Raw genomic sequence first — 25,872 nt, 5'->3', positions numbered from 1 at the left:
ATAAAACCGTCAGATCTCGTGAGACTTAACAGTGGCATGGGAAAAACCTGCCCCCATGATTCAGTTACCTCCCACCAGGTCCCTCCTACAACATGTGGGGATTATGGGAGCTACAATTCAAGTTGAGATTTGGGTGGGGACACAGCCAAACCATATCAGCACTAAACACCCTAGGACTCTATATCTTTGATTAATTTTGTCTACTGTCTAGCTCCTTGCTCACATGTCTTGTTCACTGCCGCATCCCCAGCACCTAGAATAGGACCTGATATACCAAAGGAATGGAAATCTTTGGTGCATTAATGAATTAATAAATGATTCCTTTTAGTTTGAGAAAAGCAAGGGTTTTTCCCTTTGAATGACTTTGTCTATATATAGGTCAGTGTTTGAGTGAAAAACACCAGAAGGACAAGTGACAACTAGAGGCAAGAAGGGTGGAGGAAGAAAACTGCAAGGTTGGGGTGGTGATGGTAAGGATTCCAAGTGGCAAGCAGCAGGCCCACAACAGCAGCAAAGGCCTGGGGGTCAAAGCCCTCCTGTGGGCAGACGGGATGTCGAGTAGGTGACTGATGCCTGCGAGCTCCGGGGGGCACGGGCAAGGCACTGGGCCCTTCTAGGGTCTCTCTGTATGTGAATGCTGTCCGGGTTCCTATGCGTTTGAAGGAAAAAAGACAGGTAAACAGTTTTGAGGCTGTTTCACAGAGTGGGATCCCAAAACTTGTTGGGTGACAATGTCCAGGGTTGGTCATGGGGGTGGTTTGTTGAAGAAGACACTTAAGGAACACCTGAGGCCAAGGCTGTCCTTAGGAGTGTCGAGTCACCCAGGGTGTTTTCAGTTTTGGGGGGATCTAGAGGAAGATCCTGAGTCAAATGCCTGGGTTCTGGGAGAATGAAAGGACCGATCAGAGGCAAACGGCAATGAAGAGACCTGATAGAGCAAAAAGTGTTTTGAAAAGGAGATATGATAAGGTATGTGAAGGAAACCCAGGGCAGTGACTTCTGGGCGTTTGGAGCTGTTATTTTCCCTCTGTGGCCCAGCACACTGCCTGGTATATTGCTGAAGGCTGGTAAATGTTTATTGAATGAATAAGCAAATCTCAGTGGAAGAAAGGAATTTATCAGAGAAGGAAGAACAGAGGGAAGGAGCTGGCTGTGGGGAGCTGGGAGAATGTCAGCTCTGCCTTTTGCTGGAGGCTGTGAGGAAAAATGAGCAGACCTTTAAACAGCTCACAAAGGAAGCAGGTCAGCAGGAAAAACACCATGTCCCTTCAGGAGGAGGAGCATCTTCTAAGGGTTAAATCATTCATCACTCTTTGTTAAGCACCTGCTGTGGCAAAGGTGCCGGAATGGAAAAAGAGCAGCTTAAGATCTACCTGGGGAGGTAGGAAAGATTCATTCAAAGATAAACATCTAAAAATCCATTCCTATTTTCATAGCCTGTTTAGTAAAATAGGGCAATTAAAAATAGCTCATAATGAAAGGAAAAAGCTGTTTGGTGCTAATATTAAATTTGATACAAATGACCTAAAATCTAATTTCAAACACTTTAAGGATTTAAAGGATTTATGGGATTTGAAACAAATCACTCCTTTAATCACCTAGCACAAATTCTGAAAATGGTGTAAGATTCTCTGTATTAGTCCGTTTTCACACTGCTATAAAGAATACCTGAGACTGGGTAATTTATAAAGTAAAGAGATTCAATTAACTCACATTTCCTCATGGCTGGAAGGCCTCAAGAAACTTACAATCATGGCAGAAGGTGAAGGGAAGCAAGGCACATCTTACATGGTGGCAGGAGAGAGTGAGTGTGCAGGAGAAACTGTCACTTGTGAAACCATCAGATCTTGTGAGAACTCCCTCACCATCATGAGAACAGCATGGGGGAAACCACCTCATGATGCATTCACCTCCCACCAGGTCCCTCCCTTGACATGTGGGGATTACAATTCAAGATGGGATTTGGGTGGGCACACAGAGCCAAACCATATCAATTCTCCACTTGCATAACCTCACACTTTATTCAATATGTGCTTGCTGAGACAGGCACAGTCTAAGTGCTGGTGATACAAAGAAGAATAAAGACCCTGTTTCTCTTCTAAAAGGAGAAGCATGAAAAGAAGCTATTACAACCCAGTGGGATAGGTTTAATGGAAGCAGGTGCAGGATACACAGTGTCACAAAGAAGGGGCTGATCGACCATTGACAGGGATTGGGGAAAGAAAGGAGGTCAGAAGGCTGGGTGCAGTGGCTCATGCCTGTAATCCCAGAACTTTGGGAGACTGATGTGGGTGGGTTACCTGAGGTCAGGAGTTCGAGACTAGCCTGGCCAACATGATGAAACCCCCTCTCTACTAAAAACATAAAAATTAGCTGGGCATGGTGGCGGGCACCTGTAATCCCAGCTACTTGGGAGGCTGAGGCAGGAGAATCACTTGAGCCCAGGAGGCGGAGGTTGCAGTGAGCCGAGATTATGCCATTGCACTCCAGCCTGGGCGACAGAGTGAGACTCCATCTCAAAAAAAAAAAAAAAAAAAAAAAAGGAGGTCAGAAAGAGTTTCTCTCTGGAAGAAATGAGTGAGTGAGTTCAAAATGGGGAAGAAGAGTGTTCTAGGCATGGAACAATAATGGGTTTTGGGGACCTGTAAGCTGTTAATGAGATTGGAGTGTGGGGTGCTGGAAATACTGGTTAGGTAGGGGTGATGAAGCTCGAGGCATAGGCCGGGGTTAGGATGTGAAGGGCCTTGTGGATAATGACGGAGCCATTTAAGAATTATGAGGGGAGTAACACAATCAGTTTTGTGTTTTAGAAAAATCCCTTGGTTCCAGGGAATGGGTTGTTGAGCAGCTTGGATTTGAGAGGGTGAAGACCAAAGGCAGGGAGACAAAATAGGAAACCTCTGCAAATCAAAAAAGATGAGGACTAAACACTGGCAAACAGAATGTGGATGGAGAAGAGGTGATAGATCCAGATCTGTTCCGTAGCAAATAGGAAATATTAGAATGGTAAAATATTGGTGGCCATTTGTGTATGAGGCGTACTGACACTTGTCACCGTAACTTAAAATGTGCCTGGATAGATATAAAGGTTAATGCCTGTTAGTTTGCATAGCCTGTTGCTTTATACAGACAATTCAAGATACATTGTAATGAAGGCAAGAGCAATATATTGTCTCTTATTGTTTTTAAGGTTTAGTTCTTGTAAAGAAAAATATGGGAAAGTTGTACTAATATCTTCAAGGAAATAGATTTTTATTTGCTATAAAATGCATGATTTTAATAAAATTTGAGACTACAAAACAACATATATTTATAACAGTATTGAAAGTAACATGAAATTCTTATAATCTAAATAATGAATTCTACATTTGCACATATAGTTGAGTAGTTAACATCTTTGGGCAATTCCATTTTCAGCTATGATGCCATTTGAAGCCAAGTATTGAAATAAACTGAGCAGAATTTACCAAATATTAAACCAAAAAGTTAAAATAATATTTTTACTGAAATGTTTAGTAATTGTTTTGGGAAGAACAAAAATGTTTTGGTACCATTAATACATAACACAAAAATGATTTAAAAATATTATTTTATCATCTCATTCTTATAAAATTTCCTTTTTTGGTATATTTTTATAATGTATACAATATATTAATATGGTAATAAATGTGTAATTTATAAGCAATACATACAATAAAGTTAAAAATACACAATAAGGGTATTTGTTCAGAAATGTTTTACTATTGGGATGAGCCATCAAAAGTTTGGAGACCCCGGCCTGCACAATAAAGACCAAAGTCCTTTTCATGGTACACAGAACCCCTCAAGATCTAGCCATATTTGTCACTGTGTTCTCCAGCTACATGGGACTTCTGGCATCCCTCTAACATGACTCTGTGACCTTACTTAGACTTTGCCTATCTATTGCATCCTACTTGAAGTGTCCTCTCCTGCTTATCTCCTTTTCGTCATTGAAAACACAGTTCTTGGCTGAGTGTGGTGGCTCATGCCTGTAATTCCAGCACTTTAGGAGGCCGAGGTGGGCGGATCACTTGAGTCCAGGAATTTGAGACCAGCCTGGCCAACATGGTGAAACCCCGTCTCTACTAAAAAAATACAAAAAATTAGCTGGGCATGGTGGCGCGCACCTGTAATCCCAGCTACTTGGGAGGCAGAGGTTACAGTGAGCTGAGATCACACCACTACACTTCAGCCTGGGCAACAGAATGAGACTGTGTCTCAAACAAAACAAAACAACAAAACAAAACAAACCCCGCCACAGTTCTTAAGACATCCTTCTTTTTTTCTGATACAGGGTCTTGTCCTATTGCCAGGCTGGAGGGCAGTGGCAGAATTATGGCTCACTACAGCCTCGTCATCCTGGGCTCAAGTGATCTTCCCACTTTAGACTCCTGAGTGGCTGGGACTAAAGGTGCATACCACCACACCTGGTTACTTTTTAATTAAGTTAATTAATTAGTAGAGATAGAATCTTGCCATGTTGCCCAGGCTTGTCTAGACCTCTCAGGGTCAAGTGATCCTCCCATTTCAGCCTCCCAAGTGGCTGGGATTACAAGCATGTGTCACCACACCCAGCTAATTATTTTAATGAATTTTTTTTTGTAGAGATGGAGTCTCACCATGTTGCCTGGGCTGGTCTTGAACTCCTAGGCTGAAGCAACTCTCCCACCTTGGCCTTCCAAAGTGCTGGGATTACAGGCATGAGCCACTGTGCTCAGCCAAGTCACCTTCTTTCTAAAGTCTTCCATGACTGTTAGAGATATAAATTTGCTTCCTCCCCTGTGATGCTTCTGTGCCTTTTATATCCTTTAAAAACTGTTACATGTTATTTATTTTCACATCTGTTTCCTCTTCTAGATTGTTAGCTACTTGGGGATCATGTTCCTGGCTTTTCTTTTTTGAATCCATAACACTTAGTGCTGACACTAAAAACAGGTATTTACAGTATTGATTTGTATTTAGTTACAGAGCACATTCTAGATATATTTCCATTAAAATTAGCTGAAATACACAGTCATGAACTGGCTCCACATCAGGCTTTCTCTTGTGTATGCCCTGACAATCAAGAGATTTTGTTATATAATATCTTATTTCTCTCTTTTTTTGATAAAGCCTTCTGAAACCAAAGCAAAGGCAATTGAAAAGATTGATGATGTTCTTGAGTTGTACATGGGAATTCGAGATACTGATTTAGGTAAGATTATACTATTTAAAAAAGTCTTATATCTCTTAATCTGCTTAATGTTTATGTCTTGTTTGTACATACAGCCAATTATACTTTTGAAGATAAAAATATTTGTGGTGTGATGAAAAGAATAACGTACATAAAAATAAGAATAACGAGGACCTGGCCCTTACTGCCTTCTAGCTATGAGGTCTTAGTGCCAAGTAAACTTTAAAACATTTTAGTTAGTTCTTAGTCATTAAACTGTGACTACTATCTCCTTTGGTGTTTTTTTTTTTTGGATTTAAAAAATATACATAAAATGAATTTTGTAGACGATACATATAAAAGGCATTATTATTTGATATATCAGATGTACACTGGTTGTATTGCACCCTTTAACAGGGTTACTGAAGCTCTATGAACAAGGAATTAGAAATATGAAGAAAGAGGACACACTTGGCGTATGACTGAGAAGGGCAGTTGAGCAGTTGCTTTTCTGCTATTATGTCATCATTAGCTTGTCAGGGTCTTGTTTATCAGTTAAGACTCTACCAGTTGCAAATGACTAAAACAAAAACCCAACAAAAAAACCCTAATTCCAGCTGGCTTATGGAAAAAAAAAAAAAAAGGAGAAACTTATTGGTTCTTATAATTGAAAAGTCTAGGCTGGGTGCGGTGGCTCAAGCCTGTAATCCCAGCACTTTGGGAGGCCGAGGTGGGCGGATCACGAGGTCAGGAGATCGAGATCGTCCTGGCTAACACGGTGAAACTCCGTCTCTACTAAAAATACAAAAAAATTAGCCGGGCGTGGTGGTGGGTGCCTGTAGTCCCAGCTACTCAGGAGGCTGAGGCAGGAGAATGGCGTGAACCTGGGAGACGGAGCTTGCAGTGAGCGGAGATTGTGCCACTGCACTCCAGCCTGGGTGACAGAGCAAGACTCCGTCTCAAAAAAAAAAAAAAAAAAGTAAAGTCTAGAGCTAGACCTTGGCTTCAAGAATGGCTGGATCCCGGCCACCCATCGTCTGGGAGGTGAGGAGCGCCTCTGCCCGGCCACCCATCGTCTGGGAAGTGAGGAGCGCTTCTGCCCGGCCACCCATCGTCTGGGAGGTGAGGAGCGCCTCTGCCCGGCCACCCATCGTCTGGGAAGTGAGGAGCGCTTCTGCCCGGCCACCCATCGTCTGGGAAGTGAGGAGCGCCTCTGCCTGGCTGCCCCGTCTGGGAAGAAGTGAGGAGCGCCTCTGCCCGGCCGCCCCGTCTGGGAAGTGAAGAGCACCTCTGCCCGGCCGCCCCGTCCGGGAAGAAGGGAGGAGCGCCTCTGCCCTGCCGCCCTGTCCGGGAAGAAGGGAGGAGCGCCTCTGCCCGGCCGCCCCGTCCGGGAAGAAGTGAGGAGCCCCTCTGCCCGGCCGCCCCGTCTGGGAAGTGAGGAGCGCCTCTGCCCGGCCACGCATCGTCTGGGAAGTGAGGAGCGCCTCTGCCCGGCCGCCCCGTCTGGGAAGTGAGGAGCACCTCTGCCCGACCACCCATCGTCTGGGAAGTGAGGAGCGCCTCTGCCCGGCCACCCATCGTCTGGGAAGGGAGGAGCGCCTCTGCCCGGCCACCCATCGTCTGGGAAGTGAGGAGCGCCTCTGCCCGGCCACACATCGTCTGGGAAGTGAGGAGCGCCTCTGCCCGGCCACCCACCGTCTGGGAAGTGAGGAGCGCCTCTGCCCGGCCACCCCGTCTGGGAAGTGAGGAGCGCCTCTGCCCGGCCACACATCGTCTGGGAAGTGAGGAGCGCCTCTGCCCGGCCACCCATCGTCTGGGAAGTGAGGAGCGCCTCTGCCCGGCCACACATCGTCTGGGAAGTGAGGAGCGCCTCTGCCCGGCCACCCCGTCTGGGAAGTGAGGAGCGCCTCTGCCCGGCCATTCATCGTCTGGGAAGTGAGGAGTGCCTCTGCTCGGCCACCCATCGTCTGGGAAATGAGGAGCGCCTCTGCCCGGCCGCCCCGTCTGGGAAGTGAGGAGCGCCTCTGCCCGGCCCCCCCATCTGGGAAGTGAGGAGCGCCTCTGCCCGGCCGCCCCGTCCGGGAAGAAGTGAGGAGCGCCTCTGCCCGGCCGCCCCGTCCGGGAAGAAGTGAGGAGTGCCTCTGCCCGGCCACCCACCGTCTGGGAAGTGAGGAGCGCCTCTGCCCGGCCACCCATCATCTGGGAAGTGAGGAGCGCCTCTGCCCGGCCACCCACCGTCTGGGAAGTGAGGAGCGCCTCTGCCCGGCCACCCACCGTCTGGGAAGTGAGGAGCGCCTCTGCCCGACCACCCACCGTCTGGGAAGTGAGGAGCGCCTCTGCCCGGCCACCCATCGTCTGGGAGGTGAGGAGCGCCTCTGCCCGGCCACCCATCGTCTGGGAGGTGAGGAGCGCCTCTGCCCGGCCGCCCCGTCTGGGAAGTGAGGAGCGCCTCTGCCCGGCCACCCATCGTCTGGGAAGTGAGGAGCGCCTCTGCCCGGCCACCCATCGTCTGGGAAGTGAGGAGCGCCTCTGCCCGGCCGCCCCGTCTGGGAAGTGAGGAGCACCTCTGCCCGGCCCCCCCATCTGGGAAGTGAGGAGCGCCTCTGCCCGGCCACCCATCGTCTGGGAAGTGAGGAGCGCCTCGGCCCGGCCGCCCCGTCTGGGAAGTGAGGAGCACCTCTGCCCGGCCCCCCCATCTGGGAAGTGAGGAGCGCCTCTGCCTGGCCACCCACTGTCTGGGAAGTGAGGAGCGCCTCTGCCCGACCACCCACCGTCTGGGAAGTGAGGAGCGCCTCTGCCCGGCCACCCATCGTCTGGGAAGTGAGGAGCGCCTCTGCCCGGCCACCTATCGTCTGGGAGGTGAGGAGCGCCTCTGCCCGGCCGCCCCGTCCGGGAAGAAGTGAGGAGCGCCTCTGCCCGGCCGCCCCGTCCGGGAAGAAGTGAGGAGCGCCTCTGCCCGGCCGCCCCGTCCGGGAAGAAGTGAGGAGCGTCTCTGCCCGGCCGCCCCGTCCGGGAAGAAGTGAGGAGCGCCTCTGCCCGGCTGACCCGCCCGGGAAGAAGTGAGGAGCGCCTCTGCCCGGCCACCCCATCTGGGAAATGAGGAGAGCCTCTGCCTGGCCACCCATCGTCTGGGAAGTGAGGAGTGCCTCTGCCCGGCCACCCATCGTCTGGGAAGTGAGTAGTGCCTCGGCCCGGCCGCCCTGTCTGGGAAGTGAGGAGCGCCTCTGCCCGGCCACCCATCGTCTGGGAAGTGAGGAGCGCCTCTGCCCGGCCACCCATCGTCTGGGAAGTGAGGAGCGCCTCTGCCTGGCTGCTCCGTCTGGGAGGTCTACCACGGAGGCCAGAAGCAATGTGCGGGCTGGACGTGGTGGCTCACGCCTGTGGTCCCGGCACTCTGGGGGGCGAGGCGAGTTGATCACTTCGGGCTAGGAGTTCGAGACCAGTCTGGCCAACTTGGCGAAACATGAAAAATACAACAGACAAACCAACCAACCCAGTGACAACAAAACAGGTCTACCCTGGAGTCATACTCTAATTTTTTCTATTTTCCTCCCTTTCTGATCCTTTATCCCACTTTCTTTTTCTTCCTCTTCCTTCTCCCTCTTCTTTGTCAAATAGAGGATTGAGTTATTATCACTGATCCATATAAAGTCCCTCTCTCATTTATTTTAACTCCCACCCCCCATTTCTATTCCCCGACTTCCCATGTGTAACCTTCCTAATATGTTTGATACGCATCTTTTTGTTTGTATGTATTTTTAGAAAATGTTTATTGTTTTTGTGTGCAAAAAAAATTAATAAAAAAAAAAATTTAAGTAAGTATTCACTTAAAAAAAAAAAAAAAAGAATGGCTGGATCCCAAGTTCTCATGCTGTCATCAGGGTATGATTTCTCTTCTCTTCTCTCAGTGGTGGCTTCATTTCAGGTCCCTGTGGTATCCCCTGGCAGCTTCAGTCTCTCCCTCATGGGGCCAAAATGACTGCTATTGCTCCACCCTCTGCATCCTCGTGGCATCAAGCACAATGAGAAAGAGGGAGGACCTCTTCCAAATCATTCAAGCAAAATGCCCAATATTGTCTCTGGTTGGTCTGATTGGCTCAAGTGAGCCAGTCACTGAGGCCAAGATGATGGTTAGGCCTGGGTTGAACGCTCTGGAACTGAGTGACCCTGAAATACAAGGGTCAAGAGTGTGAAAAAGGCCTGACCCTTCCCACGCAGAAGCAAGATAAATGTTCCACTAAGTAGGGCAGTTGCATGCTGGGTAGAGAAAAGAGAGTAAATGTGCACTCCAGTGTGGGGGTTTATGTCTGCATGCATCCACAGGTATGCATTTGAATCAGGTACTTTCTACATTTTTTAAAGGTAAGAACTTGACTATTTTGTTTATCTGCTACCAGGTAGAGTATTTGAAGCTCGTTTATCCTTTTCTACTTCCACTCATTTTCCATTTTCCTTATAGAATTACCAAAAGACAAAATAAATTTAGCTTAAAAATCTCAATTGGCTTTTATTTGCAACTCTAGTATCAGGCAACACCTCAAAATGAGTGCTCTGATGAGCTGAGCAGAAACAAATTTAGCTTAAAAATCTTAATTGGCTTTTATTTGCAACTCTAGTATCAGGCAACACCTTGAAATGAGTGCTCTGATGAGCTGCGCAGAGGAAGTTGACTTTAGAGTCAGAAAATGGCTGAAGAAATCAGAAACAACAAAAAGTGGGTTCCCGTTGCAAGGTTACTTTCTTTGTAAAGGTGAAAGCAGAGGGAATTTCCTTATCACACCAGCTAAAACTGGCCCATTTGGGGATTTGGCTATTACCTCTCTTTCTCCTGATTTCGTGGAAGGTCAGATAAACAACTTAGTTTGGCTTAGTGAGTGGAACTTCAGCATGAGTAACTCCATTTTGGTTTGATCTGTTAGGCCTAGTACAGGAGCTCAGTCCAAACCAATCACCTCCTATAAATTTTATTTAGCAATCTATTCTTATTTTCTTTCTTGCCTATGTGAACTTTTATTTATCTTTAATTTTTGAGACAGGATCTCACTCTGTCACCCAGGCTGGAGTGCAGTGGCACAATCATAGCTCACTGCAGCCTTGGTCTCCTGGGCCCAAGCACTTCCCCTACCTCAGCCTCACATGTAGCTAGGACCACAGGTGTGTGCCTCCATACCTGTTCATTTTATTTTACTTTAAAAAATTTTTTTTTGGTAGAGATGGGGTCTTGCTATGTTGCTCAGGCTCAAGTGATCCCCCTGTCTTGTCTGTCAAAGTGCAGGGAGAGATTACAGGTGTGAGCCATCATTGCCAGCCCTGAGTGAACTCTTAAAATAAAATTTCTGTGCTGGATGTACAGATGCTGTCTGCAACTTAAAAACATTGGTAGTTTGTTCCTTGCTCCTTAGAGAAAAATATAAAATTTTCATGTGGATACTTTTATCCTCTGTGCGGACAAGAAGTTAAAGCTGAAAACCAATGTCTCAGAACTTCTCTTTCCAATCCTTTTGCCTGGCTAATTTTTTTAATTTTAATTTTTGTAGAGATGGGGTCTACCTGTGTTACCTAGGCTGGTCTTGAACTCCTGGGCTCAAGCCATCCTCTTGCCTTGGTCTCCCAAAGTGTTGGAATTTCAGGCGTTGAGCCACGGAGCCCAGCCTCAGTCTCCGGTTTTGAAACTGCAGCTCTCAAGGAACAATAGAATCCATGCTATGGTCTGGAGTGAATCACAGACACAGGGCCTAGGAAAAGATTTAACTAGGAATAAAGACAAACATACACATAAACATGAATACTTCTAGACATATAAGGAAATATGTAACATATAAATAGAGGCATCAACATGTACATAAATCAGATTTAGAATAGAAATGTTTATTCATACAACAGTCTTGGGCTGTGGGCCATTCTTTAATGGTATTTTGCCATATAGGAGGGAAGCAAATATATGTATGCATACATGAATTTTTACATATACATACACACATATGCATAGGTGTATTTATGCTCACACACAGTAACAGAGATATGATGTAGTATTGCTTACAGGCATATGTATTTGGCTCGAGGCCCTAAACCTAACCCTAAAATCGACCAGCCTGGGCAACATAGTGAGAGGAGACCCTGTCTCTAGTAAAAAAAAAAAAAATTAGCCAGGCATGGTGGCGTGCACCTGAAGTCCTAGCCACTTGAGAGTCTGAGGCAGGAGGATTGCTTGAGTCCGAGAGTTTGAAGCTGCAGTGAGCTAGGATGGTGCCACTGCACTTTAGACTGGGCAACAGAGCGAGACCCTGTTTCTAAAAAAACAAAAACAAATAAGTAAATAAAAAAAAAAGAAAATGCAGCTTTAAAAAAGGAAATTCAGGGCACTAAACATTCCTTACAAATTCTTTGTAAATTCACTAGGAATTTCTTTGTAAAGTGAATTAGTCATCTGCAAGAAATTCCTCTAATTGACATGAAAAGCCATTATCATTACACATGATTAGCAATGTGATAAGTTACCTAGGGAGGTAAAGTGTAAGAAAGTAATTATTTGCAGAATGTAAACCATTGTTACATTAGGAATTTCTTTCATTATTCAGATCTGATTAGCATGAAACGTAAATCACAAGTGTGATACTGACTTAACAGACAAATATATTTACTTATATAAATATTCTCAGTGTTTCTTAGCTTTCAGAAATATTAATTCTTAATGCAAATTACATTGACATCACATTTTCCTGTATTTGTTAATGTAAGTATATATTTTAAAAATTTAAAAAGTAATATGGCAACAATGTGACTTAGAACGCTATCCTCAAAAAAGGATTAAGAGGTTTTATTATTTGAAAATGGAAAATAATTTAAATGAATTTTTTTTTTTTTTTTTTGAGACGGAGTCTCGCTCTGTTGCCCAGGCTGGAGTGGAGTGGTGCGATCTCGGCTCACTGCAAGCTCCTCCTCCTGGGTTCACGCCATTCTCCTGCCTTAGCCTCCCGAGTAGCTGGGACTACAGGCGCCTGCCACCATGCCCTGCTAATTTTTTGTATTTTTAGTAGAGGCGGGATTTCACCATGTTAGTCAGGATGATCTTGATCTGCTGACCTCGTGATATGCCCGCCTTGGCCTCCCAAAGTGCTGGGATTACACGCGTGAGCCGCCGCGCCCGGCAATTTAAATGAATTTTTGTAGAGAGTAATCCTGAAGATGAAAGTGCTTCATTTGATTGTAAAGTTAAGTTGTGAACTATGACTTTTCTACCAACCAGTGTCAACACAGGTCACCTTGAGATGTTATCCATGAAAACAAAAAACGTTCTAAAAGACGTTGAGTCCTATAAGGCCTCATATAGTCTTGACCTAACTCAGTAGAAAGTTGTATCATACAAGTTTCTTCTTGAATGTTTAAGGAAACTGTGTAAATTGTATATAGAATTATAATGTTTTCTGATGATACCAATTTAGGAGTTTGGAGATCATCCAAGCAACTTCAGAATTTTAGGATTTCAAATTTATTGAGATCCTGAGATGTGTGAAAAGAAATTGATTATTTCTAAGTCATTTATTCTATAACATCTTTTCTTTTTAAAAATTTTACTACTTTGCTTTTGGAGAAGATAGGAAGTCTGTTATAGCTCTTGAAAAAGTATGCAATAATGGTGTTTTAATAGTGAGAATTACATTTCTTCCTTTCTTCCTAGGATCACTGTTTTTTTTTCTTTCTCTTTTTTTTTTTTTTTTTGAGATGGAGTCTTGCTTTGTCACCCAGGCTGGAGTGCAGTGGCGCAATCTCGCTCACTGCAACCTCCGCCTCCTGGGTTCAAGCGATTCTCCTGCCTCAGCCTGCTGTGTAGCTGGGATTATAGGTGCCTGCCACCATGCCCAGCTGATTTTTTGTACTTTTAGTACAAAAAGTTTCACTATGTTGACCAGGCTGGTCTCGAACTACTGACCTTGTGATCTGCCTGCCTCGGCCTCCCAAAGTGCTAGGATTACAGGCATGAGCCACCATGCCTGGCCAGATCACTTTCTTTTTATAGTGAATTCAAAACAGTGAACAGTGTAGAAAGTCATCCCTTTCAGATAAATCCAATGAAGTTTTAGAAATTTTTGTTAGAAAACATTCTACATTGACTGCATTTTTGCTGTTTGACTTGTGAGTTGTTTGAAAAGCATTGATATTTATAAATAGTCTTAGGAAAAGTAAGCCTTGAAGACCTTCCACCGAATGAGATATAGTTGCATATTTTATGATTAAACTAACAATAATGATAACTAATCTTTAAATCTTGCTATTTGCCATTTTATAGATTTGAAAACTGAAATTCAGAGTTTGATAACTTGCCCAAAGTCACCTAATAAGTTAAAAACTAAGATTTAATTCTGAAACTGATACTAAGATTTTTAACCATAAAGTGATATTTTATATTTAAAAGTTCTGTTTAAGTGTTTAAAAAGTTAATGGAAATTATATGTTGATCTATATCACCAAAACAGGTTTGTCATTAATAATAATGTAAATGTGGTTCAGTGGCAGTAATAAAAACGGCCACCAGAGGTCAGCACTTAGCTGCTATATGTGGTAAAAAAATTCTCTACACAATTAAAAAAATTCTTTTTGAGATGGGGTCTTACTATGTTGCCCAGGCTGATCTCAAAATCCTGGACTCAAGCAATCTCCCTGCATCACCCTCCCAAATAGCAGGGATTACAGGTTAAAATTTTTACTATTTTTTAAAATCTATTTTTTTTCTTTTTTCTCATGTGTTTCTAAACATTATATTATAAGAAAATCCTACTCTTTTAATGGAATATTTTTTGCCAGATTGCATTCAGGTTTATTTATGCAGTATACTGCAATTTTATTATAATCAACAGACGAAAATAATCTTAGTAGCTATCTTATGTTAATATGCTGTACCTTTATAAAAAGTGTTTTATTTTGCTAAAGTTTCTTTTGCTTTTGTCTTAAATCAGAGCTATAATATTTTATCAAAAAGGGTGAATTTTACCATTTACTTTTCCTGTAAAGATGTCTTAAAAGCTATGTTTACCAAACCCAGTTGAGGATGAGAAATAAAAAAGCAATTTTTATGCATTAGGAAAAATATATAACATATTTAGTTGCATGCTCCATTTTTGAATTCATATAGCAAATTACTGGCTTTTAAAAGATGTATAGAGCCGGGCGCGGTGGCTCATGCTTGTAATCCCAGCACTTTGGGAGGCCGAGGCGGGTGGATCACGAGGTCAGGAGATCGAGACCACGGTGAAACCCCGTCTCTACTAAAAATACAAAAAATTAGCCGGGCGTGGTGGCGGGTGCCTGTAGTCCCAGCTACTCGGAGAGGCTGAGGCAAGAGAATGGCGTGAACCCGGGAGGTGGAGCTTGCAGTGAGGCAAGATTGCACCACTGCACTCCAGCCTGGGCGACAGAGCGAGACTCCGTCTCAAAAAAAAAAAAAAAAAAAAAAGATGTATAGAGCACTATATTACATGCAGTATTTCCAGCACAATTATGTAGCTGTCTAATTGGCATTTTTTGTTGCTTCTACAAGATCAGGTATTTCTTGAAGGCAGATACCATATCTTACTCAGTTTTAATCCCAGCTCTTACCACAGTACCTCTCCAAGAGTAAGTACTTGTTAAATGTCTTTTGAGAGTCACAAAAGTAGTGAATTCACAGGGAGCATGAGTCCTAATTTTATTAGTTTGGAGCTTTGGCCCTTGGGCAAATTATTAAACTTAGAATCCTAATTTTCACATCTATAAAAGGGGCATAATAAAAATAATCTTATAGGGTTGCCAAGGAATCAAATTAAATAATCTGCATAAAGTTCCTATCACATCATAAATAATAATGGGCGTAGGTATTATCATTCTTAGTGATGATCACTAATGATTATTAGTAGTTGTAACAGCAGTGGTAATAGAGGGAGAACGTGTGGAGCTGTATAACTAGACTGTATCAGCAGCTCTGGGCAGTACTAAGTGTGGGGGTTTTTCTTTTTTTTTTTTTTATTCGAGACGGAGCCTCGCTCTGTCGCCCAGGCTGGAGTGCAGTGGCGCAATCTCGGCTCACTGCAAGCTCCGCCTCCCGGGTTCACTCCATTCTCCTGCCTCAGCCTCCTGAGTAGCCAGTGTGGGGGTTTTTCTTCACTTTTCTGCTGTGCCAGAATGAGTGCATGAGCGAGATTATGCATTTTGGACTGTGAAGTTAGACTGTGGGCATCTTGAAGCAGCATTTTCTTTCATTTTTGTGACTAGAAACCCAAAGCAGACATTGCAAGTCAGTGCAGGTCAGATCTACAACATGGAGTTCCCGGGCTTAGTGCACTAGACAATGCTGCTGAGCTTCCTCAGGTATAAAAAACCATATACCAAGTTGTTTCTTTTTCCCTCTTATAGCCAAGGGTGTGTGTGTGTGTGTGTGTGTGTGTGTTTGTCATTGTCTGCCCCAGCATTTAAGAGTGTCATCTATACTGTTATTTTCTGTTTCTGAATGGTCTGTACATTTTCTTATGTCTTTATCTGTATGCATTTTATTTCTTCCTCAGCTAGCTTTCTTCCTTAACATGTGTTACCCATATGTCATTATAATCTTTAGGTTGTTGTCTTAATAAATGCCACCTGTAAAGCCTATGCGACAGAGTTAAAATGGTAGAGTAAGCAAAATTCTGAACTGGAGTTCTACTTCAGCAATACTTCACCTTTACGTTCTGGCTACTCTTCTTTTACATTCTGGCTATGAGACCAGGGTTCTGGACTTCACTTTCCCCAATGCATGCTAACTGTGCCTGTGCAAAAAGTATGTAAGTGTAATTACAAACCCTCCTCTTGCACCGCCCATTCACTAGCATTTATTATGCATGAGACACTGAGTTAGTTACTATGGGCATAAAAGACTGAATAAGCTACTCAAAATCTGTTGGGAGTTTATTCTTTTAGTAGGAGAGAAAAAATACACAGAAAAATAAATGTCAGTGCAGAGCAATGTTGAATTTGCAGTCTAAGACCTTTTTATTCAAAGTGTTGCCTGAGGACCAGCATCGCCTGGGAGTAGAAAATGCAGAATCTCAGGGCTGCAGAACTACTGAACCCAAATCTGCATTTTGCCAAGATCCTAGGCGATTTGTTTGTGCATTTAAGCATGAAAAACACTGGCAGAAGGGTTTAGAGAATGGAGATGTATCTTCCAGCTGTGGACAAAGGATTTCATGGAGGAGACAGCCTTGAAGGAGAGAAAGGATTTTGATGGTGGTGCTGGTGCCTAGGAGGAGGTTATCCTGGGCAAAGGCAGAAAGCAGCGAAGACAGCATTTTGAGTAGTTAGAGGGTAGCAGTAGTTTGAGTAGTAGTAGTTTGAGTAGTAGTTTGAGTAGTAGTAGTTTGAGTAGTAGTAGTTTGAGTAGTAGTAGTTTGAGTAGTAGTAGTTTGAGTAGTAGTTTGAGTAGTAGTTTGAGTAGCAGTTTGAGTAGTAGTAGTTTGAGTAGTAGTAGTTTGAGTAGTAGTTTGAGTAGCAGTTTGAGTAGTAGTAGTTTTAGTAGTTTGAGTAGTAGTTTGAGTAGTAGTTTGAGTAGTAGTTTGAGTAGCAGTTTGAGTAGTAGTAGTTTGAGTAGTAGTTTGAGTGGTATGAGGGTACAGCATTGATGTAGCGTAGTGTAGTGAGAACCAAGGGTTCTTTAGACTGCCACTAGGATTTAGTTTTAAAGATAAACATTGGTTACACAAGGAAAAAAGATTGTGTGTGTGTGTGTGTGTGTGTGTATGTACACACATACATACAGACATTAAAAATATATATACACAAATATATGTTTTAAATTTATTGAAAAAAATTTTTTAAGAGACAGACCCTCATTCCATTGTGCAGCCTAGAGTGAAGTGGCATGATCATAGCTCAGTGTAGCCTCAGATTCTTGGGCTCAAGTGATCCTCTTGCCTCAGCCTCCTGAGTATCTGGAACTACAGATGTGCACTGTCATTTTTTTTATTTTTTTAATTAAACATATTATTTTAAGAGACAAGATGTTGCTGTGTTGCTCAGGCTGGTCTCAAACCTCTGGCCTCATGTGATCTTCCTGTCTCAGCCTCCCTAGTAGCTTGGGATTGTGGGCGTGAGCCACCATGCCCAGAAGGAATATTTTTGTATATGGGAATGACAGATAATCTCAGAGGTGGACAGGAGCTTCATGGTCCTTTTGTCTCAATACCCAGTGGGATCAAAGCCGTACTTTAGGAAAGGGAGTCCAATGTGCCTATGTGGGATGGTTTGCTGACTGGACTTGGAGATTAGGAAATAACATGGCAGCAGTGGGAATGAAATGGAAAGAATTGGATTAGAGAGTTTGCAAAGGTAGAATGAAGGGAGACAAGTGTTTGGTGTACAGGGTGAAGACCTGGGAGAAGAAAAAAATAGTGGTGGAAACGAGAGAAAGAGTAGCAGTTTCTTTAGAAGGGAAAGTGATATTTGGTTTCTGGACATGTTGTTTGAGATGCTAATGGAGCACCTAGGAAGAATTGCCCACCAGTTACTCAGAAATGAGTGTGTGGAACTCATGAAAGAAGTTGGAGGTGGAAGCAAAATTTGGGACTTCTCTGCACCATGGTCATGCTTAACCTGGGGTTGTGGATAAGATCTCCAAGGCAAGATAGTCTGAGAAGAGACACAGACAGAACCTCCAGACTTATTTGAAAGACCGATAGAATACTGTAGGGCACTGCTTCCCTGAGCAGTTGGCTTCTTATCTGATGGTGTGAAAATGCACTCTAAGGGCAGCTTTTTTCCTTTCTTAACTATAGTACCATGACTGTCTGTTGAAAGAAGTGAAACATTCCTTACAGACATTAAGGCATCCCTTAGTGGCTTAGGAAATAATTTCCCAAATACAGCTAATACCTATGGGCACACAATAAATATTACAAGTCAGGTATAGTTTTACTGCATCAAACACAGCGCTAACTGAAAAATTTTTTTCTCTCTACTTTGAATTTATGTACTAGGTTTTGCTAAGTTTTCTTCCATTGGCTTCATAGAGGTTTCTCCCAATATTTTACTAAGGTAATTTTCAAACAGATAGACAGTTGAAAGACTTTTTAGTGAATACCTCTGTATATACCTGTCACCTAGACTCTACCGTTAATATTTTACTATAATTACTTTATCACCTGCCTCCTGATTTAGTCATTCTATATAAATATTTTTATAAAAATATAGTTGTGATTATAATAAAAAAGATATGTACTGCTTTTTCAGTAAATATTAGAATAAAAATATTTCCCTAAGTTATTATGAATTATTTATAAACATTATTTAAAATGATTTAAAAATATTTCACCTAATATATTTCATCATAGCAGAGGTAATTTAATGACCCTACATTTTAGAATTTTTTTTTGGATTCTGTTAGGTACATCTTTATGCTAAATTCTTTTCTGTTTTTAAAATTTTATTTTTGACGTCTAGATTTCCAGAAGTAAAAATTCTAGGTAGATCAAAGGATACAAACACTTTTACGGCTTTTGATACTTGTTGCCAAACTTTTTTCAAAAGCCAAACTTACAAAGTCAAACCAGTGTGTCTGAGTGTTTGCTTCAGTATATCCTGGCCATCCTTGACATATCATTACAGAAAAGTTTTAATACACTCGGGAGCTTTGGAAGAGTCTGGGTAACTTGGCAGGACCCTTGGGCTGGAGCAGAGGTTCCAGCTCCTTTGTGAAGTGTTTGCTTCCAGATTGATGGTAAATGAAGAAGGCTTTGAGTAATGGCTGAGATCTGGGGCAAGATGGAGAGAGAGGTGATGATAATAAAGAGAAGAGATTCAATTTCTCTTCTTCACTGCCATTCTTTTATATATATAGAAACAATCTTAAATTTACAGAAAAGATACAAATACAGTACAAAGACTTTTTCCTCTTGAACTATTTGAGAGTAAGTTACCTTAATGATGTCTCATTGCCCCCAAATACTTTGGTGTGTATTTCCTAAAAACAAAGATATTCTCCTATTGAACCATAACCATCCAAACCATGAAATTAACATTGATACATTACTGCCATTTAATATTCATATTCTATGTATGTTTTACCAAGTTCCTTAATATCTGTTATTGCAAAAGAATGTGTTCAAAATCACATGTTGCATTTACTTATCATGTTGTGCCAATTTGGAATAGTTCTTTGTTCTTTACTAAGTTTTCATGACCTTGATGTTTTGGAGGGTACAAGCCAGTTATTTTGTAGAATGTTCGCAACGTTGGTTTGTCTAATATTTTTTTCATAAGTACACTCAGGTTACACCTCTTTGGCAGGAACGTCACAAATGTGATTGTGTATTCTTTTCATTACATCTTATGGGGAAGCACAGGTTTTTTATTTTTTTCTTAGGGATGTTCGCTTTGATCACTTAAGGTGGTGTTTGTTAGGCTTCTGCACTGTAAAATTATTCTGTTTCATTGATAGGTATTGGTGGGGAGACATTTTGAAACTATGTAAATATACTGTTCCTTTTGAATCAATCAGCTTCTTTATTTTTTCTTTAATCTATCTCTTCAGTCAGTTGTGTATTATGGATTCATGGCTTCCTGTTTTATTCACTGGAGTTATAATATATTACCATCATTACTTATTTGGATGTTTAAATTATCCCTGATTTGGTCAGTGTGAACTCTTGCACTCTGACATCTATATCCTTTTCACATGTTCCCATCATTTTGTGACACTTTCTTACTTTCTAGTACAAGATATTCTTGGTTCATATTGCACTTTGCCTGCTCCAGCCCTGGAATCTGCCATTTTTCTGAGGAAGTCTTAGTCTTTCTAATGGAGAATGGTATTTAAGAACCAAGATTTGGGTGCTTTGTGTACTCATTGTTGTTGGGGTGTCATGCTTCTAGGACTGAGGAATGTGTATACATGTGCATGTATGTGTTTATGTCTATATTTTTATAACACCTCAATTGGAGATATATATTTCCAGTGATATCTACAATTCTAATTCCATAGGGTTCATTCTTATTTTCTCCCTTTCCTTATTTATCCTTCTCCGGCAGTGACAAACCTGATTCTTATTGTTCTGTATGTATGTGTGTGTGTATGTATGTATGTATGTGATCCATCCCCACATGTGTAACCAATCTCTCATCACCGTGGCTGCTGTACTCCCTCCCCATTCCCATGCCCTCCTCACCACATCTGTGCTCTCCCACCCCACGCCAGGCTGCCTGGCCATATAGAAGCCCTCCTTACCTTACTAGAGGTTTGATCCCTCTACTAGTTCACTGCACCCCCACCCTACTTCTGCTCTGATCCTGGTGCCCTTCTATAGGCCACACCTCTCCCTTTCTTCCTAGCCTGCCTTGTGTTAGGACTGAACTGATGGGAAGAGGCATAGCTTTTATCTGTCTAGACCTTGTGACTCATTCAGAGAAGGCATACAAACTTGGATTAGTTCATCCTTATCCTGGAAGGAAAGGAGATGCTGGAGCTTTTCCCTGGGCCTTTGGCGTTTCTCTTTCACATGGAGGTTTTTCACCCAAGTCCCACATCACATTTACACGGTCTCTTTCTGGTTGCTGGTGCTTCTGTGTCCGGAATTGGTGGGTTCTTGGTCTCACTGACTTCAACAATGAAGCCATGGACCCTCGTAGTGAGTGTTACAGCTCATAAAGGCGGCATGTCCGGAGTTTGTTCCTTCTGATGTTCGGATGTGTTCTGAGTTTCTTCCTTCTGGTGGGTTCGTGGTCTCACTGGCTCAGGAGTGAAGCTGCAGACCTTTGCAGTGAGTGTTATAGCTCATAAAGGCAGTGCGGACCCAAAGAGTGAGCAGCAGCAAGATTTATTGCAAAGAGCAAAAGAACAAAGCTTCTACAGGGTGGAAGGGGACCAGAGCGGGTTGCCACTGCTGGCTCGGGCAGCCTGCTTTTATTCTCTTATCTGGCCCCACCCACATCCTGCTGATTGGTCCATTTTACAGAGAGCCGATTGGTCTGTTTTGACAGGGTGCTGATTGGTGCATTTACAAACCTTGAGCTAGACACAGAGTGCCGATTGGTGTATTCACAATCCCTTAGCTAGACATAAAGATTCTCCAAGTCCCCACCAGATTAGCTAGATACAGAGTGCCGATTGATGCATCCACAAACCCCGAGCTAGACACAGGGTGCTAATTGGTGTGTTTACAATCCCTTAACTAGACATAAAGGTTCTCCAAGTCCCCACTAGACTCAGGAGCCCAGCTGGCTTCACCCAGTGGATCCCGCACCGGGGTTGCAGGTGGAGCTGCCTGCCAGTCCTGTGCCATGCACCCGCACTCCTCAGCCATTGGGTGGTCGCTGGGACTGGGCGCCGTGGAGCAGGGGGCAGTGCTCGTAGGGGAGGCTTGGACCACGCAGGAGTCCATGGCAGCAGTGGGGGAGGCTCAGGCATGGCGGGCTGCAGGTCCCAAGCCCTGCCCTGCGGGAAGGCAGCTAAGGCCTGGCGAGAAATTGAGCGCAGTGTCAGTGGGCCACCACTGCTGGGGGACCCGGCGCATCCTCCGCAGCTGCTGGCCCAGGTGCTAAGCCCCTCACTGCCTGGGGCCGGCTGGCTGCTCCAAGTGCGGGGCCCGCCAAGCCCACGCCCATCTGGAGCTCTAGCTAGCCCGCAAGCCCGCGTGCAGCCCTGGTTCCCGCCCGCGCCTCTCCCTCCACACTTCCTGGCAAGCTGAAGGAGCCAGCTCTGGCCTCGGCCAGCCCAGAGAAGGGCTCCCAGGTTGCAGTGGTGGGCTGAAGGGCTCCTCAAGCATGGCCAGAATGGGCGCCGAGGCCAAGGGGGCACCGAGAGTGAGTGAGGGCTGTGAGGGCTGCCAGCACGCTGTCACCTCTCACTTCTAGGGTGCTGAGTGGAAATCCACTGAGCCTCCTGGGCTCCCAGGCAGCTGGGGCAAGTCCTAAGTACTCCTGAAGATGCCGGTTCCAAGACATAGAATATGGAACCTAGGCAACTTAGTAGAAAAACTGAACACGGCCGCCACTTTCACATTCTATCCCAAACTGGAGAGGGGCTCAGAAAAGGTACCTTGATTCCACAGGTGGACAGATGTCTTCCTCTGCTTCTCCCCAGCTTGACGCTCCAGTGCAAGCTGTCATCCTTTGTCTTTTTGTCTTTGGGTAGGGAGGACTGGACTCCATCTCAGTTGGCAGTGGGGGACTGGTGGAGGAGGGAGAAAGAGTAGTGACTTTCAGGAGGTTGGGGAAGGGGTGTTTTTTAGTTTCCTGCTAGGGTTAGTCATAGCCACAGGGTTTCTTTCAGGGGATCTTGTTCTATGGGAATGCTAGAGGTTCCCAACTGATGGGCTCCAAGGTTGGGTAGAGGGCAAGGGTGGCAGCTGCAAACCTGGGTGCAGTGGACACATTGTTGAAAAGTATCTTTGCCACCTTGATGTGTGTGTGTGAGAGAGGGTATCTTACTGTTTTAATTTGCATTTAATTTTGCATTTCACTTGAAATATATTTATGCATGTTACTTTTAGCAAGTAATTTTCCTGTTGCCATTTTTCTCAGTCCTTTGATGCTATTTCATTTATTGTTAATTTTTTAAATATTATTTTTGATAGCCACCACAATGTTTGAAGCTGGAAAGGACAAAGTTAATCCAGATGAATTTGCTGTGGCTCTTGACGAAACTCTTGGAGACTTTGCGTTCCCAGACGAATTTGTCTTTGATGTTTGGGGAGTCATTGGTGATGCCAAACGAAGAGGATTATGATGTGTACACTCCATCTCTGAAGAAACGACCCATCGTTCTTTTTTTTCTCTTTTTTTAAAAGTCCTATAAGATCTGTTTTTGGACACCTTTACTAACTCTGGTTTAATTTCATGTGTGTGGAGTATATTCTTTGAAATATAATTTTGGTAATTTTGATTTCTGGGCACTTTTTAACGTTGCTGATGTAGTATGCTTAACAGAAATAATCTAAATAAGGATCAATTGTAATATTCATTCAAAAGGTTTTTAAAAGTAAGTTTTAAGGAGTATTTCTAGATAGATGATTTTCTTTTCCATTAATACCCATGCTTTGTTTTTCACATATAAATCGTTGATTTCGATAGCTTTGTAGTTTTTTTTTTTTTCAAAATCTTAACGTAAACTGGGATTAGAGTATGATTTACCTCATAGCATCTTCACTGTGTTATCCTAGTTTGAACACGATATGTTCAGAAAATGAAAGGTGAATTATGCCCCTTATTGGTTTGGTCTAGAAGCATTGTTTTTTTTTTTTTTTTTTTTGATCCTCTGAGTAAGGGAAGGAAGATTCCTGTGGCGTGTTGATTTCTATGGCCACCTTTCTCTCTTTGTAAAACAAAGATTGATTTTCTTGTATGCTTCTTTATACATGCTCTTAAAACTTGTGGTTGGTGTGTGTGTCTCTGCATGTGTAAAAGAAGGGTAAAAAAGAGATGGGTAGGGTAGAACTACTTGCGTTTGATTTTTTTTTTTTTCAGTCCTTAAAACATTATTTCTTTTTTTCACTCATAGCTACTTTTATGTTACCTTTTATAAGCACTCCAGGGAAGATTTTATATTTTTTTGTAGAGTTTTTGGAAAGATATTTACTCAAAATAACTGTGCTTTAGAACTTTTTTTTTTTTTTTTTTTTTTTTTTTTTCGGTTAAACAGCAGCACTTTTTAGTTCCCTAAACTTTAGAAGAGATGCTATCAGAAATAGATTTCCTTCCAGTGGAAAGAAAGGAGGAAGGGAGAATTGAGAAAATATATTAGTCTATTATTTTAGAGTTCTAATACACTCCTCTAAACCTTACATTATAGAGAAAATTGAGGGTAAATGACTGTCTTATTACTCTTATTTGACATTTTATAGGTGTAAGAGAAATGGAAATGAATGGTTTCAACAAAGATCGTTTAATACAGCAGAGCATGGGGTGACCAAGCATCTTTGTGAAGTGTTAGATGAAAAATGCTGTGTGCTACCATGGTAATCAGAAATAATAACCTGTTAGGGATGTATTCTAGGAAATCAGAAGTAGTTCTCTTTTCTTGCTGGATTATTGCTTAGATAACTCTTGTTTTCTGGTAAAACTTTTGTTTTACTGCCATCCACTCCTTTTTCAAATGAGTTTAATTCCATAAAGCTGATATTCTTTGTCCGATTAATTTGAAATCTGCACAGAAGCTGTTTTAGTCATTAATGTGTAACAAAAGTAGCTTATAGAATATGGATTGTCTTATTGCTTTTGCTTATCATATAAAAATAAAATCCAGCTCAGGTTGTAACTTGTTGGTACTTGTTTAGTGAGTTCGTTTTGGAGGTTCTGAAATACCTATTAATTCTTAATATTACCTCTCTTGGAAAGACACAAAAAAAGAGCTGCTATTTTTAGGCATAAGATGACTTAGGAGGCCCATAGAAACATTCTAGTTTAAACAACAACAACAAAATAAATTTATCGGCACTAGATATTAGATTTGAAATAAGTCATTGTTCATTATTGATAGATGTCAGTTTCTCCTTCCTTTTTGGGCATGCATAAAGACACACTTGGTGCTGATTCCCTGTGATTTATGGAATGTCATTTTCACAATTATCTTTCTAGAATTTGTGTGTAAGGTTGTGATATCCATGTACAGCTGTAACTATATATACTTGCCTGTTAGCATTCAGTGGACAATTATCATTACTGTCATCACATTACCTGGGCTTCACCTGGGCCCAAGTACTCTATATACTACCTGTAATAGGTTTTTCCTTGAAATATCCTTATCTTTCACCTCTATAGTGAAACTGATAACAAGGTCAGTTTCTTTATGTCATTTTATTCCCATACCTGAAATTGCATCTATCTGTGAGCCTTCTGCCTTTTTGTAACGCTCAGTGCACAAAAAGGGTCTGTTTTTAGTGCAGTCACATAATATATAAGTGTGGGATACCCTTCTGCAGCTTCAGTGAGACAAATCACTTTTTAAAAAACATTCCATTTTATTGGCATCACTAGATGTTTTTAGGACCCTGTCCTTTTCTCTTTTCTGTAGGCTTTTTTTTTAAATGGAAGATGATTATTTTGTTTGTTCTTGATTTCCTTTTATTGAAAACAGCATCTTCCTTCTTGCAATGGCAACTAATAGCACACAATGTGTTTTCTTTGATTGTGGCAGAAAATGCAAATGATAATTGTATGTTGGGCTCGATGAGGCCTTGAACATAGCTGAGTCCTAATCAGATGTATATACTCTGATGATTACCAATCAGTACATGTTGGGTTTCTGTGATGTTTCAAAAATATAATTATATAATTATGATATAAACTCTTTAAGAATTCAATTATAAAAGCAATAATCAGGTAACCTCTATTTGGAGCTGCTGTATCCAACATTGTGACTGAAAATTAACTAAAGAGGGATAATTTTTCAAGTGATGTATAATTTGCAATATTTTCCCTTGTAACTTTAGCAAATACACATACATATTCCAAGTAAAACTTTATTTAGTCCCATGTTATTTATTTGTTTATTACTGACAGGGCCTCACTCTGTTGCCCAGGCGGGAGTGCAGGGGTTTGATCATGGCTCACTGCAGCCTTCACCTCCCCAGACTCATGTGATCCTCCCACCTCAGCCTCTCAAGAGCTGGGACTATAGACGTGCACCACCATGTCCAGCTAATTTTTGTACTTTTGTGGAGATGGGGTTTTGCCATGTTGCCCAGGCTGGTTTCAAACTCCTG

The 25,872-nt window shown here is 42.7% G+C and overlaps 1 protein-coding gene across 1 annotated transcript in view; it reads left to right on the top strand.

Annotated features, from left to right (window-relative positions):
- Positions 1-25,632, top strand: part of GIPC2 (GIPC PDZ domain containing family member 2) — a 92,951-nt gene extending 67,319 nt beyond the window's left edge. The window contains exons 5-6 of the mRNA XM_030825142.1: positions 5,134-5,215; positions 22,747-25,632. Coding sequence (XP_030681002.1) covers positions 5,134-5,215; positions 22,747-22,898 — 234 coding nt within the window. The 3' untranslated portion in view covers positions 22,899-25,632. The remainder of the gene's footprint in view (positions 1-5,133; positions 5,216-22,746) is intronic.
- The last annotated feature ends 240 nt before the right edge of the window (positions 25,633-25,872 follow it).

This window comes from Nomascus leucogenys, chromosome 12 (assembly GCF_006542625.1).
Source record: "Nomascus leucogenys isolate Asia chromosome 12, Asia_NLE_v1, whole genome shotgun sequence".
NCBI lineage: Eukaryota > Metazoa > Chordata > Mammalia > Primates > Hylobatidae > Nomascus > Nomascus leucogenys.
This window is presented reverse-complemented; position numbering and strand designations above follow the sequence as displayed.